General features: G+C 37.0%; 1 protein-coding gene across 4 annotated transcripts; it reads left to right on the top strand.

Moving 5' to 3' along the window:
- Positions 1 to 51: 51 nt before the first annotated feature.
- Positions 52 to 13,294, top strand: LOC137256361 (transformer-2 protein homolog beta-like). 4 transcript variants are annotated; one of them, XM_067794151.1, is made up of 12 exons: positions 52 to 216; positions 2,188 to 2,342; positions 3,021 to 3,095; positions 3,208 to 3,234; positions 3,568 to 3,628; positions 4,021 to 4,149; positions 5,080 to 5,139; positions 5,944 to 6,125; positions 6,702 to 6,746; positions 7,054 to 7,077; positions 7,444 to 7,547; positions 7,986 to 9,730. In XM_067794151.1, exons 1-12 carry the CDS (start codon positions 202 to 204, stop codon positions 7,994 to 7,996), a joined length of 888 nt encoding a protein of 295 aa, XP_067650252.1. In that variant the 5' UTR covers positions 52 to 201; the 3' UTR covers positions 7,997 to 9,730. The 4 variants fall into 4 exon arrangements, with proteins under 4 accessions (XP_067650252.1, XP_067650254.1, XP_067650251.1 ...); XM_067794150.1 differs by lacking the exon at positions 7,986 to 9,730 and adding an exon at positions 9,770 to 13,294 and having other exon boundaries at positions 129 to 216; XM_067794153.1 differs by lacking the exon at positions 6,702 to 6,746 and having other exon boundaries at positions 118 to 216.
- Positions 13,295 to 13,768: the final 474 nt, after the last annotated feature.

Here is a 13,768-nt window from a genome sequence, read left to right on the forward strand (position 1 = left end):
AAATCAGATAAATCACAGCGTGAATTAACTCTAAGCGATACCTGCTGGGTGTTATTTTTCATCAATTCTTTTCCATGTCGAGTTCTAGTTTTGTGTCTTTGACCGGAAGTGCGTCTTATCCCATAATGCATTGTGCTTTCGCAGCGGCGCCATTTGCACCGTAGCGTGTTCAGTAGCGTGGTTGTCCAAGTTACACCTGAAATGAGTGACAAAGAGGTTAGTTCAAACGTTTTCTGACTTTATTTTACGAACGTTTGGGGGTACCAACGTGGGTTTACTTCCGAAGAGATGCCCAGCATTCATTAGTACGATTATTAGAGTTCTATACATAGTGATTGTACTGCGTCGAATTTCGTCGCAAATAATTCAGGCAAAATGCATGGAAACTAAAATGGAGAAACGACCAGCCTCGTTTCGGAAAACACAGGCTCAGAAGACATTCTTCTTTGAAGAATATTTGGATAGTGTACTAGGTTTTTGTTTAAAGAACACGTAATCTATCGCATGCAATTTGTGTGAGTCGTTTCCACACAACTCTACAATGAGCGTTCCGTTCGAATGATTTGAAACGAAAGTAAGACGTTTGCCTTGTGACCATCTTTTAACGTACTTTTGTATGGCAGTCCGATCTGTGCAGATCCGCATCCCTGACGCATGAAAAGAAAGATATTTATCGCCCAGTTGCCTGAAATATTTGTTTCCCAATCTGTTGCACATTTTACTGAAGCACTAAATCAAGGGCCAGGGTCAGCCACCTCTTTTTGAAAAAAATAGTTCAGAAGCATTTTTAGACGGTTTTGTGAGAAAATGACTACTGTGCAGCGTGACAATCAGGGACTTGTTATCACAATCATGATCCTGCAGGGCGTTAGCTAATCATATTTACACATAAGCCAAAGTCTGTATTAAGCTGGCAAAGCAAGTTAAATCCTCCATGAAATCCAAGATTTCCTGTTAGGTAATATACATTATTACTATGGTTTCTTTATTCAAACACATTTAGTCATTTATCATTGAGGTTTTATACTGAACGTTGAACAATAAATTGTTTTTTCATGCCTTTAAGAGTGAAAGTGATTACTTTATTGTTGCCGAACATGCATATTCATAGTAAAGAATTATACTTCTGAGCATGCATCTTTGAATCCTGCCAAGCTGTATATGCAGTGCACATGGAAGAGATAGATAACTTTTGTAATTAAGGAAAGAATTCACTTGTATCCCCCTCAATTTAGTTTGTAAATTTGCTCCTTCCCGTGTGTAAATATTCCAACACTGAAATAAATTCATTGATTGTTTTGTTTATTGAATGTATATTTAGAGTGAGGTATGCATGTCAGTTTGTAATATTTATATTTGAGGTGGGGGTACGGGCAGAACTCTTACCTTCGTCAATAATTGTTTAATCTTGTTCACACACTGTTTCTAAGAATCTTAAACAAGATAGGATTGTGTACCATTGCGATTAAATCCCAATTTCAAACTTCTCATTTCCTATGTCAGTGTTCACAAATGGTGTTTCAAAGTAACAGGGCATTGGGTCATTCAGATGCCTGTCTGACCCACTGAAAATTCACACGACTTAGAGAAAAAAAAATAAACACACTTCACATTTAGTATTTATTATAGTTGGCATTAAAATTATGAACATGCATTAAATTTATGAACAGTACAAGTGTAACATGTCGCATACAACAACTTTGGTCAGTCCGTGTGAAATTCAGCGGGTAGTGAACTTCCATCTCACCGTACATATGCGAATCAGCCGGATTTGTCGGAGCGTCAGATGCTATTTGTTAGCTCTTCTACCCCATGTTAGATGTCTATTTAATAATCTTGAGATTTGCTGAAAATCAATAAGTGACCATACCTACCTGCAATATTTGTAAGGCAACAATGGTAACAGCCTGTGATTCATCTGATCAACATAAAAAATAATTATTGCTCCACGACAAAATAACATGGGTAACCATAAAAATGTTCCCAGTTGGAATTTGTTTTCTGTCAAAGTAAGACAATAAATAAATGTGTTCGAATTTAGGCAAAGCTTGATATCATCCAGCTTGCAACAATATCAATTTTTTTGTCTAAATATCATAATGTGTTTCTTGCATAGGTGACATGGATCGATATCAGATTGGGTGCAAGCACACAGAACATTTTCCTAGTTTCTCTTTACTGTTTTAGGAAGGGTCTCTACCTGACTCTGATGGGTCTCCAGTGCATGGATCACCAAAGTCACGGTCAAGGTCTCCTTCACCAGTCACCAGGTCAAGGTCCCGTTCCCTGTCAGCATCTCGTTCAAGGTCAAGAAGTCCCAGGAGGCGTCATAAGCGATCCAGGTTTGCAGCATAAAGCAGCTTCCTCTGAATGTACTGATTTAAACTTTCGTTGGTAGTAGAAATGAGGCGGTCATATTGCCTTGTATGGTTTAAGAGAATCACGGATGTAATTAAAATGATCTAGAGACGATATTTAACCCGAACACAAACCATCACCAAACTGTTCATCATTTGTTTTTGTAGTAACCCTTGTCTTAACGCAGGGGGCTGACACGTCAAAAGAACAGTCCGTCAGTTAGCCCCGTGTGAGGATTCTTAATTTAGGTCACAGACACCATCGTTTGTTTTCTGCCGTAGATTAATCGAAATTAGGCTTAGAAGTTATTGAATACGATATCTTAGAACAGAAATACAGTTCACTCTACCACCATGTATAGTGTAATAAAGCACACTTTCACCCTGAACTATTATAACATTAAAGTCATCCAAATACCATATTCAGGGATTGGGAAAGAGAATGTTGACAATGGGCCATTTTCAGAATTGTTAGACATTTTCTGAATTTAGAATGGACCACTCAATAGTAAACTTCCAAAATTTAATTCACCAGTTTTCATTCTAATGTGCTAAATGGCCCATGGCCCCTGCCTTTCACAATCCTTGCATATTTAAATATTTAGAATTTGGATTATTGTCAGTTTTGATGCAGTTTCTTTCATACGTGTTGTCTGATTTCAGATCACGCAGCCGAGGACACCGTTATTCCCGTTCAAGATCACGAAGTCCATATCAAAGACGACGTCACAGAGATAGGTGTGTTGGATATTGTCTTATTAATACATTTTTCAAATCATTGTTATGTTATGTGAGCTCATATGAGGAATTGGGACTTCAGTTTGATGCAATATTGATTTTTGTGTTTCAGCCACGGAGAACGTTCAAGTGGACGAAGGTAAGTTTGAGAAATATGTGTATTGTTTTTAATTAATTTAATATTTTTGCAGCAATACTGTGATTTTTTTGTAATTTAGCATTGAGTCATGAACCTTGATCAGTATGATTGGAATGCTTGCAGTGATCCAATTACCTTTTACATGTACTTGTTTGATCCCACAAAAGATGCAACAGGACAGTCTGCATTCATTTGTTCACTTTGTACCATTTTGTACTTGCTCATTTCATTGATATATTGAGGACATCAGTGCTCAGAAATGAGGAGCTATCCAATTTAACTTCCATTCCTGGGGTTTCTGGCTGTTCGTGAAAAAGCCCTTTACAATTGCAGGCGTCATCGCAGTCACAGTCGTTCACCCATGTCATCACGTAGAAGACACCAAGGGAACAGAGTGAGTATGCCAATTACATTGCAACATTAGTGAACACCTGTTTTGGTCAGGATCTGGTTTGGATGAATTCCAGACCAAGACCGTATACTTGGAGAGCATGAAACTGCATTGTTTTAGTGGTTACGAAACATTTTGCAATAAGATAACCAGTGTGATTTTAGTGACATGATCTAGAACACAACCATCAGTAGTTGTTCAGTAGCACCAATTTCATATGGGGTTTGTGAAGTTGCTGCTCTACCTGATGTCATGATTAAACTGTTGCAAGGGTATCTGTAGATTAAAAAAACCCTCTCAATCTTACATTTGACTAAGAATATGTTAAATCTAAATGTATGCCGTCACACACACCAGTGACATAAAACTCATGGTTTTTTTTCACTCTATTTCAGGATGACCCTGAGCCAACAAGGTGCCTGGGTGTATTTGGTCTGAGCCTGCACACCCAGGAGCGGGACTTGCGGGAGGTGTTTGATAGATATGGGAGTGTTGAAGAGGTTCAAGTTGTGTATGACAGACAGGTGCGATTATTCTTTACATACCAACAGATAGAGATGATTTGGATTAGTATTGGTCAGGGACTTCTCAGTTTTGATATTGCAGTGTTTTGACCTCGCTGTTTTACATAAACCTGCTTGTTACTTCATGGACCCGTGAAGGTCCCAGGGTAGAATAGGCCTTCAGCAACCCATGCTTGCCATAAAAGGCCACTATGCTCGTCATAAGAGGTGACTAACGGGATCAGGTGGACATGCTCGCTGACTTGGTTGACAGGTCATCGGTTCCCAATTGTGCAGATTGATGCTCATGTTGTCACTGGATTGTCTGGTCCAGACTCAATTATTTGCAGACCTCCGCCTTATGGCTAGAATATTGCTGAGTGCGGCATAACTAAACTTACTCACTGTTACTTCATGAGTAATACAGTTATGAGCCTGACACCATAGGTCCATGTAGGATGTGACTGATGGAGGTTGTCGGGCATCAGTTTCATCAGAAAGAGCAGATTGTTACTTATATCAGTAGTAACATGGACAGTGTTGAATCATTAAATTGGTCACCTTTTGTCAGTGTTAAACATGAGTCTTTGTGTTAATACTTTGTGTACGTGTGAAGATCAGGGATATAATAGGTCTTCAGTAACCTATATTTGCCAAAAAAGACAGCTGTGATTATCGTAAGAGGCAAAAATGGGAATAGGTGGTCACCGCTGACTTGGTTGATTTATGTCATTGGTTCCAAATTGCGCAGATTGGTGATCATATTGATAACTGGGTTTCCTTTACCTGACTTGATTATTTACAGACGGCCGCCACATAGCTGGAATGTTACTGAGGGTGGAACAAACCCCAGCTCAATCGATGACTCATATTTTGTGGTATAATTAGATTCTTTAAACCTTCCAGAAATCTGAAATATTTTTGTCTGAGCTGATGTTCCGTTTGTTTCAGAGTGGCAGATCTCGTGGTTTCTCCTTTGTGTACTTCAAAAGTGTTAATGATGCTATTGAGGTAATTATTTATTGGATTATATTTCAACACACTTCCAATTTGAAATGGTGATGTGTTATATGGTTTATGTCATATGCAGACTTTGTGGTAGCTTTAAACATGTTTAAACAGTTCTTCACATGCTGACCCGTGAAGGTCACGTGGTAGAATAGGCCTTCAGCAACCCATGCTTGCCATAAAAGTAGACTATGCTTGTTGTAAGAAGCGACTAACGGGATCGGACGGTCAGACTCGCTGACTTGGTTGCCACATGTCATCGGTTCCCAATTGCGCAGATCGATGCCCATGTTGTTGATCACTGGATTGTCTGGTCCAGACTCGATTATTTACAGACCGCCGCCGTATGGCTGGAATATTGCTGAGCAAGGCGTAAAACTTAACTCACTCACTCTTCACATGCTGGCTACTGGTTATTCATGTTTACCATAAACAAGTGTTTATCTCGCTAATAGTAAATAGTATGAGTAAGATTCTGGTTGAAAAAAACGACACAGATATTTTACAGAAGGCCAGAACGGCCTGCAAATATTTGAACATGCCAGCCAGATACAATAGCAACCGGGGCAGTGCCTCTAGGCCCGGCAATTATTTCAAACACTGACAACATGGAAGCTCCTTAGTCTCTTGCATTGAAAAAAGGTATTTGTGTAGGTCTTGTTTCTCCTCATGGACATTATTTTGCGGTCCTTTCCCTAACAATGAGCTCCATCCATATATTTATTATGCAGAAAAAGAAAGGTATTATTTTTTTAATCACATGACATGGACAGACAAATCACCATTTGCTAACTTGTACTGTTAAAGGCGAAGGACAGATGCACAGGAATGGAAATAGATGGACGCCGTATCCGTGTGGATTATTCTATCACTGAGCGTGCCCACACCCCAACTCCTGGCATCTACTTAGGCAAGCCCACAACCCGAGGTGAAAGAGAACGTGATAGAGGTGTTGGAGACCGTTATGAGCGCAGTGACAGATATGACAGGTTGGTCCATCTTAACTGTATTATCTGGAAGTAGTAGAGATTTGTGAATGTAACATTTTGTTGTGCTGATGTCGTAAGTGCAGGAACATGAATTGTTTGTCTGAATAATTATGTACTTGTGTGTAAGGCATCAAGTTGATATTCTTAAAGAAATCTCTTCAAATTATTGTTTGTGTGGTGTAGCTTAATGGTTCAAGTTTTTTATCTAGCGAACCCAGTGGAACATGCATTAAGCTGTTATTGGTCCCCTCAGAAATTTCAGAGATAAAAAACTCCACTAGACTACTGCCTGTCACAAACTGTGCTTTAAGAAATATATTGGGTTGCTTTGTGTGAGTATTAATTAATGCTTTGTTGAAATGAATCAAGTTTGATTACTTTTGTTTGTACTGTCATAGCAAGTCAGAATGTTTTGTTACATGTATATCTATGTATATGTGGTTTTGAATCCAATCTTCTCATGCCTGACTCTAACAATAACATGTGGACAATGTATTTTAATCAGAAACATTGGGCAGATTGCTTCAGATGACTGATATTTTTCTCATTATTAAAATTACGTTTTTTCTAAAATAGAAATGGACAAAACAGTCATGGAAGCAGTTCTTATGGATACAACAAGTTAGTACACAAATGAAAGCATCATGAATAGAGATTTCTACTTTATTACATTAATTTGTGAATTTCAGCTGTACCTTATAACTGGAAGTCAAACCTTGAAATGAACTTGTATTAGTATGCAGTAATGCTTAATTGACTGGTTAGGCAATTAAGGATGTGTAAAAAATTTTCCTAGCTGATGTGCAAGTCTGATCGCGTGTTGCCTATGCTCGTTCAGTCACTCTTTAAAAATATTTTCATGTTTTTGTTTATGAATAATCAAAGTTTGTTTTAATTGTTAGTAATTTAATGTTGCTTCTCTTTTCAGGCACTACTCTGATGATAGATACAAGTAAGTTTAATTGACATCCATTCAGCTCAGATAGTGAGATGTGGCATTGGAATTTGGAGGCCCAGTTGTCAAAGGTGCTGCTATTCGCTCAGTCCCTTTGGCATGCAAGACGCCCGCACTTGTACATTTTCAAGGGCTGCAGCGATTCACCCTTACATAGATTTGATCTTCGATATTTGACCCTCAAGGCGATCATTTTTGCTTTGATTTTTCATACATGTAAAAACTGTCGACTTTTTGTATTGTCAACAAGACAATGTCTACTGACAGTAGTTATCATTTTATAATTGTTTTTGGTTCAGTTTTGCATATTTGCATATTTATGAGTATGTTAATTTTTGTATCAACAAATGTTTTTCTTTTCAGTCGGTATCGATCACCTTCACCCTATCGACGGAGGTCACCTTCTCCTTACTACGGCCGGCGCCGTTCACGGAGCAGGTCTAGGTCCAGATCTTACTCCCCTCCACGTAAGTTGATATCTGTTTACTAGTTACCTTTAGAACAAAAGCTGGATTTGTAATGTAGTCAGTCATTTACAGCAGTCTAAGAATAAATATTCAAAATATGATTATCTCCAACTCATTTTTATTGACATTTTGAAAGAAACCTTATCTAAAACTAGTATTTAGTGTTTGCTCTATAATCTGGCAGGTAGCACTTAACATTTATTCTTGTTTCACAAGTACAAATAACATCCCACTTTTAAGATTCACTAGTTTCCTGCAGTATTAAGGTTAATTTTCCCTGCAGCTTTGCATAATTCCAAATATTGTCCAACTTTTTGGGCATAATTTTCCTTCCAACTGTCATTGTGTTTATGCATCTACTGCACATAGTTATTGTGTTGATATGTTTTGATTATCGCACTGTCAACATGTTTCTTTTCCCTCTCTTCCCCGTTCTAGGTCGCTATTAAGGAAAGCCGATCATCTGTACCATGTGACCAAAACATTTCATTTATCATGTTCCTGTTACTCTTTTAGACAATGTGTTGTTTTCGAGTTAGGGATTGTAGGAAAGGGATTGTGTACCATGTATAACAGATATGCAGTTTAGTGTTTTTGCTATGTACGTGTGTGATATTAGTGGTAGACCAGTAAAAAAGATCTTCAGTTATTTCTGCAATTTCGTTGGGGGTTGGGGGTGGAAGTGAAATGCTCATTTTATTTAGTTGAGATCCTTAACTGATATGATAGCTGTAATAGATTTGAAAATATTGCTCACCCAGATCAAGAAATAAAAAGCTTCTACACTAATTGTGGCATCTGATAGGACATATGGAGGTGTCCTCATATGTTTAGGTCAGGGGTTATTGTATAAGATCTTTTCATGAATGGTCACAAAAGATAACAGTGTTGTTGATGTATACTTCTAAAAGAATATAAGAACCCCTGTATTTTTTGCTTTATTAGTAAGAATCTGAAACAAAAATGCAGCAGAAATACTCAATATATCTTACTGAGTCTATCATTGATTACATGAGTCCTTTGTAACTTGAAATTGTTCTCACCTAAAGGAAGGGAATTCTATAATCTCGCACAATATTATGTATCATAGTTGAAATAGGATACTTTTCAATCCACTTAAGAAGGATTGTTTCATATTATGTAATCTTGCACATTGTTTGGACACAAGGTATTTTTCACAATTTGAGCCACTATATTTTAGTATCACACGTACAAAAAATAGTGTTTTGCCAGATCTGATTTCAAAATCAAGTTTATATTTGTTCAGTTGCACTTACTGTAATTCATGTGTCATGTCCCAAACAATGTGTGCGGTTCACATTCTTAATGTTCCTTGACTATTTACATATCTAAACTAATGATTTCCCATGTAAAGTGTTTTTGACAATATGATGGTGATGATTATTTTTCTGGTACACCACAGTGAGATGAGAATGTGTCCGGATGTATTGAAGATAATCACATGTCACCAGTCAAACCGAGTCTCGATTAAGATCGTTTGGCCAATCTGTTTTGTATTTGCTGTTCAGATAACCATGATCAGGATTTCAGCGGACACTGTTGATGGCAATTATACTACCTGAAAGAAGCTAGAGATTGCCAGCTTTTTCATATGATTATAGCGAACTTTGCTTAGCAGGCCAACTATAGCCATATGAAAAAAGAACCACAGGTGATCTTTGTTGTTTTGGGTGTGGAATATTTGCTTTCATGTAACATCTTCCAAAATAACTTCAACATGCACAGATATTTTCCTGAAATTCATCTGCTAATGCATATTTATCAAAAAAAATGTCAAGGACATATCTTGGACTATCAAATGGCAGATACTCGACCATGAGGCTGGAGCTGTGTCAGTAAATCGTCATTGTCAGATTCATTGTTCTTCTCATAGTCACTGTGTTGAAATCCTGATCACATCTTACTGGAGTTGTTTGAAGTAATATTTTATCATTCAGATTTTATGTAAGGTGGTTCATGACTCATGGAAATACATCATTGACAATGTTTGTACTTTGAAAACAGGATGTCAATTCTGTGAACTTGTTTCTTTGTTTATTTTATTCCAACATAGATAACTTTTCATGTGCTAAGGTAATCACACACTCTGGTTTTCCATTTTGTTTCAATTGGATCAAATTGTATTCTATATTTGTAAATAAACTGCAATGCTTCAATTGTCAGAGACCATGTTTTAATTCTGTTTCTTTATATTACTGAAGGTTTTGAAGAAAGAAACATGAAGTGTGTGAAGAATGAAACATGAAGAATAGAAAACTGAAGATAGAATAGCGAAAATTGAAGATATTGAAAATTGAAGATAGGGGGAAGAGAAATGAAGGGTTGAGCCTTGTTGTGATGAGATGTGCTTTTAGGGCAGAGGGTCATGAGAAATAGGAGTTTAGAAGATGGAAGAAAGGTGAAGATAGAATGAGGGCCATCTGGGCTCATGATTTGGGGAATGGAGAAGAAATACGTCCTACATTGGGTACGAGCTTTCACTCTTACTGTCTGTAATCCTCACTGTCTTTCTCTCTCCTAGCCACCTTGAAAGCCTGATACTGCTGCTGCCTCTGCCGTAATGTCTGGAAACATCTCGATTCAAAATGTTTTCACTGAGCACTTAATTATGTCAGATGTTAAGTCTGAAATACCTTTAATCATGTTACTTAGTTTATAGAACTAGAAGTAAAGCAATGCCAGTACCTTAATGAGCCAGTTTCCATTTTTATAGATGCGTAACTTTATAGGTTGCGTAAATGGTAAATCTGTTATCAATTGTTGAATTTGTAAAAGTTACATTCTTTGAAACAAAACATTCCTGATGTTAATTACGTCCCCAGGAAACATTTATATTGTGTAGAGTTTGTAAGCAGGAGAACATTTAAGTTGGCGGAAGCAGCATTGTCAGGTTTTTACCTGTTGCAGACTGTGCTTGTGTAACCTCCTGTGTCTCGTCACTTCAAGATTCCTTACCGTGGGTTAAATTTAATCTGGGAAGAGAGAACCTAACACTCTAGCTCAACTTGATACTTATGAATCACAAGTTTTGTGCAGCTAAGGGTATGCACTTTATGCCCTACAAAGTTATGTTAAGTCCTTATTTGGAATGAAGCCAGTTCAACCTTTATGAATTTGAGTAATGGCATGAGTTTTAACAGTAAACATTCCTGAAATCCCTTTTCTTTGGAAACAATTCCTCCACCTGTCCTTTTAGCAAAATCCATCAATTTCAGTACTTGCCCATGAATAATGTTATGGTAAACAAGTAATGAAGGTCGTAAATTCTCTTCAACTGGAGAATATCTACCTAGCAGTATTCCAAGACCATTCAGTTATCATGGTCTCTTGGTTTGAAAGGGTTATTCATGTAACCTTGGCTGTGTTGTACATAGTCATTTGCAAGCTATTTTAGTAACATTTTTTGATGGTGTAAGGAAGTAGTAGTTTCATTTTTTGGAGTTATGTCCCTTTACCTTTGCTTGCTGTGTAACAGTGTAGTACCGCTAACTCTCTTCAATAACTGCATGGTTCAGGAAGATTGTTGGAACACTGGTTTCTACAGCTCTAGATTAACTGGGGTCAGAGGTCTGGAATTTGATGGAATGAACATTATCCAAGGTTTTAGAGACAGATATTTGAACTTGATATGCTCAAACATACCATAGAATGTGTTGCTTGACAGTCAAGATACAAAATATACTAGTCATTGAACCAAATACAAATCAGATATAAAGTTTGTTATACATGAAGTTATTTTTGAATTATTGGGTTAATGTGAATGTCTAGGTGTGTAGAGCAAATCGAGGCAAAAACATCAATAATTCAAAAACTTAAGAATCTGTGTACTTGTAAAATGTTTGAAAATACTTAAAAATAATTTTGGAAATGCATAGTAATAGAGGTTCACAGATATTCTTATGCATGTTATCAGTTGACATTGGAAGCAGTCTACTTCCGTATGGTGATGTAGATCATAGTAATGTGAAGAAGTTTAGTAATAGGGAATTAAGGTATGTTTCTTTAAAAGAAAACAATTGTTTTCTACATTTTAAATACATCACTTTGACAACCCTGATGGTGTATGGACTCCTGGTTGTGGTGTGGCAAGTTACATGTCTGGATCATGTTCAAGACCAGAGTTCCCTCATCCCTGGTATACCCTTGTGTAATATTGCTCAACTCTCGTTCACTTCAAGACTATTCCAGAGCCGGTTGTAAGCAGCCATCATTTCTAAAAGGTCTCATAAACACATGTTCATTTCATGATAAGAGGTGGCTAAATGTATACAATCCCAGTTACTTTTGTCTCTCAGATGTCTTGTTTGTCCAAAGCTGATTCTATTACTGTGGACAGTATTTTGCCTGTTCATGTTATATGACATGAAATGGCAAGAAAGGTTGCAATGTTTAGGACAGAAGTAAATGAAAATTTAATTCCCATCTAATCTTCATCACAGGTATTACTGTCTCGAGCAAATTGTTAGTGGCAAAAAAGAATATTTTATTATATGGCTAAGTTAGATAATTATTTGAGAATTTGGAATCAAGATTTGGCAGAGGCATTGTGTGAGGTGAAGTTTTGTGGTATATTCTACGAACAGATGTTGGTTTTGTGGCTTTAGAAAGAACCCTAAGTCCTATTGTTTAATTCTGGCAAAGACTGATACAGGGTTAAAAGTAGCCCACCTTAACATGTCTCAACAGTTCTTCAGGATATTAATTGAAATTATTTTTGAAATGTTACTTGGTAAGTGTATGTTTGTAGTTTCTCCTAAATGTTGGAAGAAACAAACTATTCAATCTGTTGTTGATAATCAAGAAATATTTTAAATTTTGCAGATAGGTTTTAGCCTAACCACTAATTCATACTCTTCAGCATGGACTATTTTGATCTTTTGTACTTTGCAATGTTGGCATTAGTATGCCATTTTTTTACAGTACAGCATACATTGCTGCCCTTCTGTTTACTCGTATAAAAGTAGCTGCACTGGAAATCTGGGTTGAATGCACCTCTAGTAGATGCACATGCATGCACTTTCTTTCAGCTGATAATGGTAAGTAATCAATGGTTGCACCTGCTCTGGGGCTGTTTCTTGATTCAAACAATCATGCTTAGGTTCAGATTTTGGCTTACCTTCAATCCTTTTCTGTGGAAATCCTTCCTTTATCCAGTTGCACAAGATTCTGTATTGATTCAGTGAGTATTGAAAATAATTCTCATTTTTTATATTTTTTCTGAATTGCAATGTTTTAGACTTCAACAAATTTATTTCTAACATCACAAATGTGATGGACTTGGATGAAAAGAGTTTATTTTCAGCTTCTGTTGGTTTGACGGTAAGTAGGGTGAATATAAGAGTGAAGGCCCCAAACTGAGGACCGGTAAACAACCTGGAGAGCCTGGCAACTTTGGACTGTTGCTGACAACATTGGCATGTGATGACAGCAACAACTGATGAAGATGAAACAAGGACAGTTAAACTACTTCAAACTGTGGCCTTTGTCAATAAACACATTTATAGAAAAGCTCCTATTCAAACAAAATCTTCAGTTAATGAAACGTCAAAAATCCTATTTTGGTGTTCTCTATTTGCATTGAGCTGAATAGGTAACTTTCTTAAGTTTCTATTTCGCTTTGGTTGAAATATTTTACATATTGTCCCCAGTTTGATACGAAAGTGCTTTTCATAATCTTACAGGACGTTGTATTTCATGCTCTGACATTAAACGAGACATTCATTGAATATATAAATGGTTGTTTTTATTTTACTTAAAGAGGTTTTCCATTGTGTTAGCCGATGATGAAAAAGCCAGTTTGGTAACTTAGTGAATACCCAAAGTCAATTCCCAGCAGAGTTATAGTGTGAAAAGCACATTTCTGGGAACTGCAAGCATGGCATTGCCAAAAACAGGACTCTACCTCCTGGCCTGAAGAATTAGCCAGTGGTTTGTTCGGTATCCAACTGAAGATACTGACATCCGCAGGTTTGTTTGGTGTTTATTTCTGTTGCTACATGGTGGCTTTCTTTCACAAATCATTAAAGGTCACATGCAACCAAAAAATCAAACATAATTAAAACACATTTATCACTTATTCATGACATATAATATACACATTGATGCTTTTAAATAAACAAATATACACAATTCTAAGCGTACAATTCAAAGCGATTCAAAAGTGCAGTATTTTGTACTTGGGCTTACTTACCCCGAAACGA

Source organism: Haliotis asinina, chromosome 11 (assembly GCF_037392515.1).
Source record: "Haliotis asinina isolate JCU_RB_2024 chromosome 11, JCU_Hal_asi_v2, whole genome shotgun sequence".
Classification (NCBI taxonomy): Eukaryota; Metazoa; Mollusca; class Gastropoda; order Lepetellida; family Haliotidae; genus Haliotis; species Haliotis asinina.

Coding starts and splice junctions, on each gene's coding strand:
- LOC137256361 (XM_067794150.1), top strand. Junction 3,235..3,567: donor GAACGTTCAAGTGGACGAAG/GTAAGTTTGAGA, acceptor TTACAATTGCAG/GCGTCATCGCAGTCACAGTC. Junction 7,078..7,443: donor TACTCTGATGATAGATACAA/GTAAGTTTAATT, acceptor TTTTCTTTTCAG/TCGGTATCGATCACCTTCAC.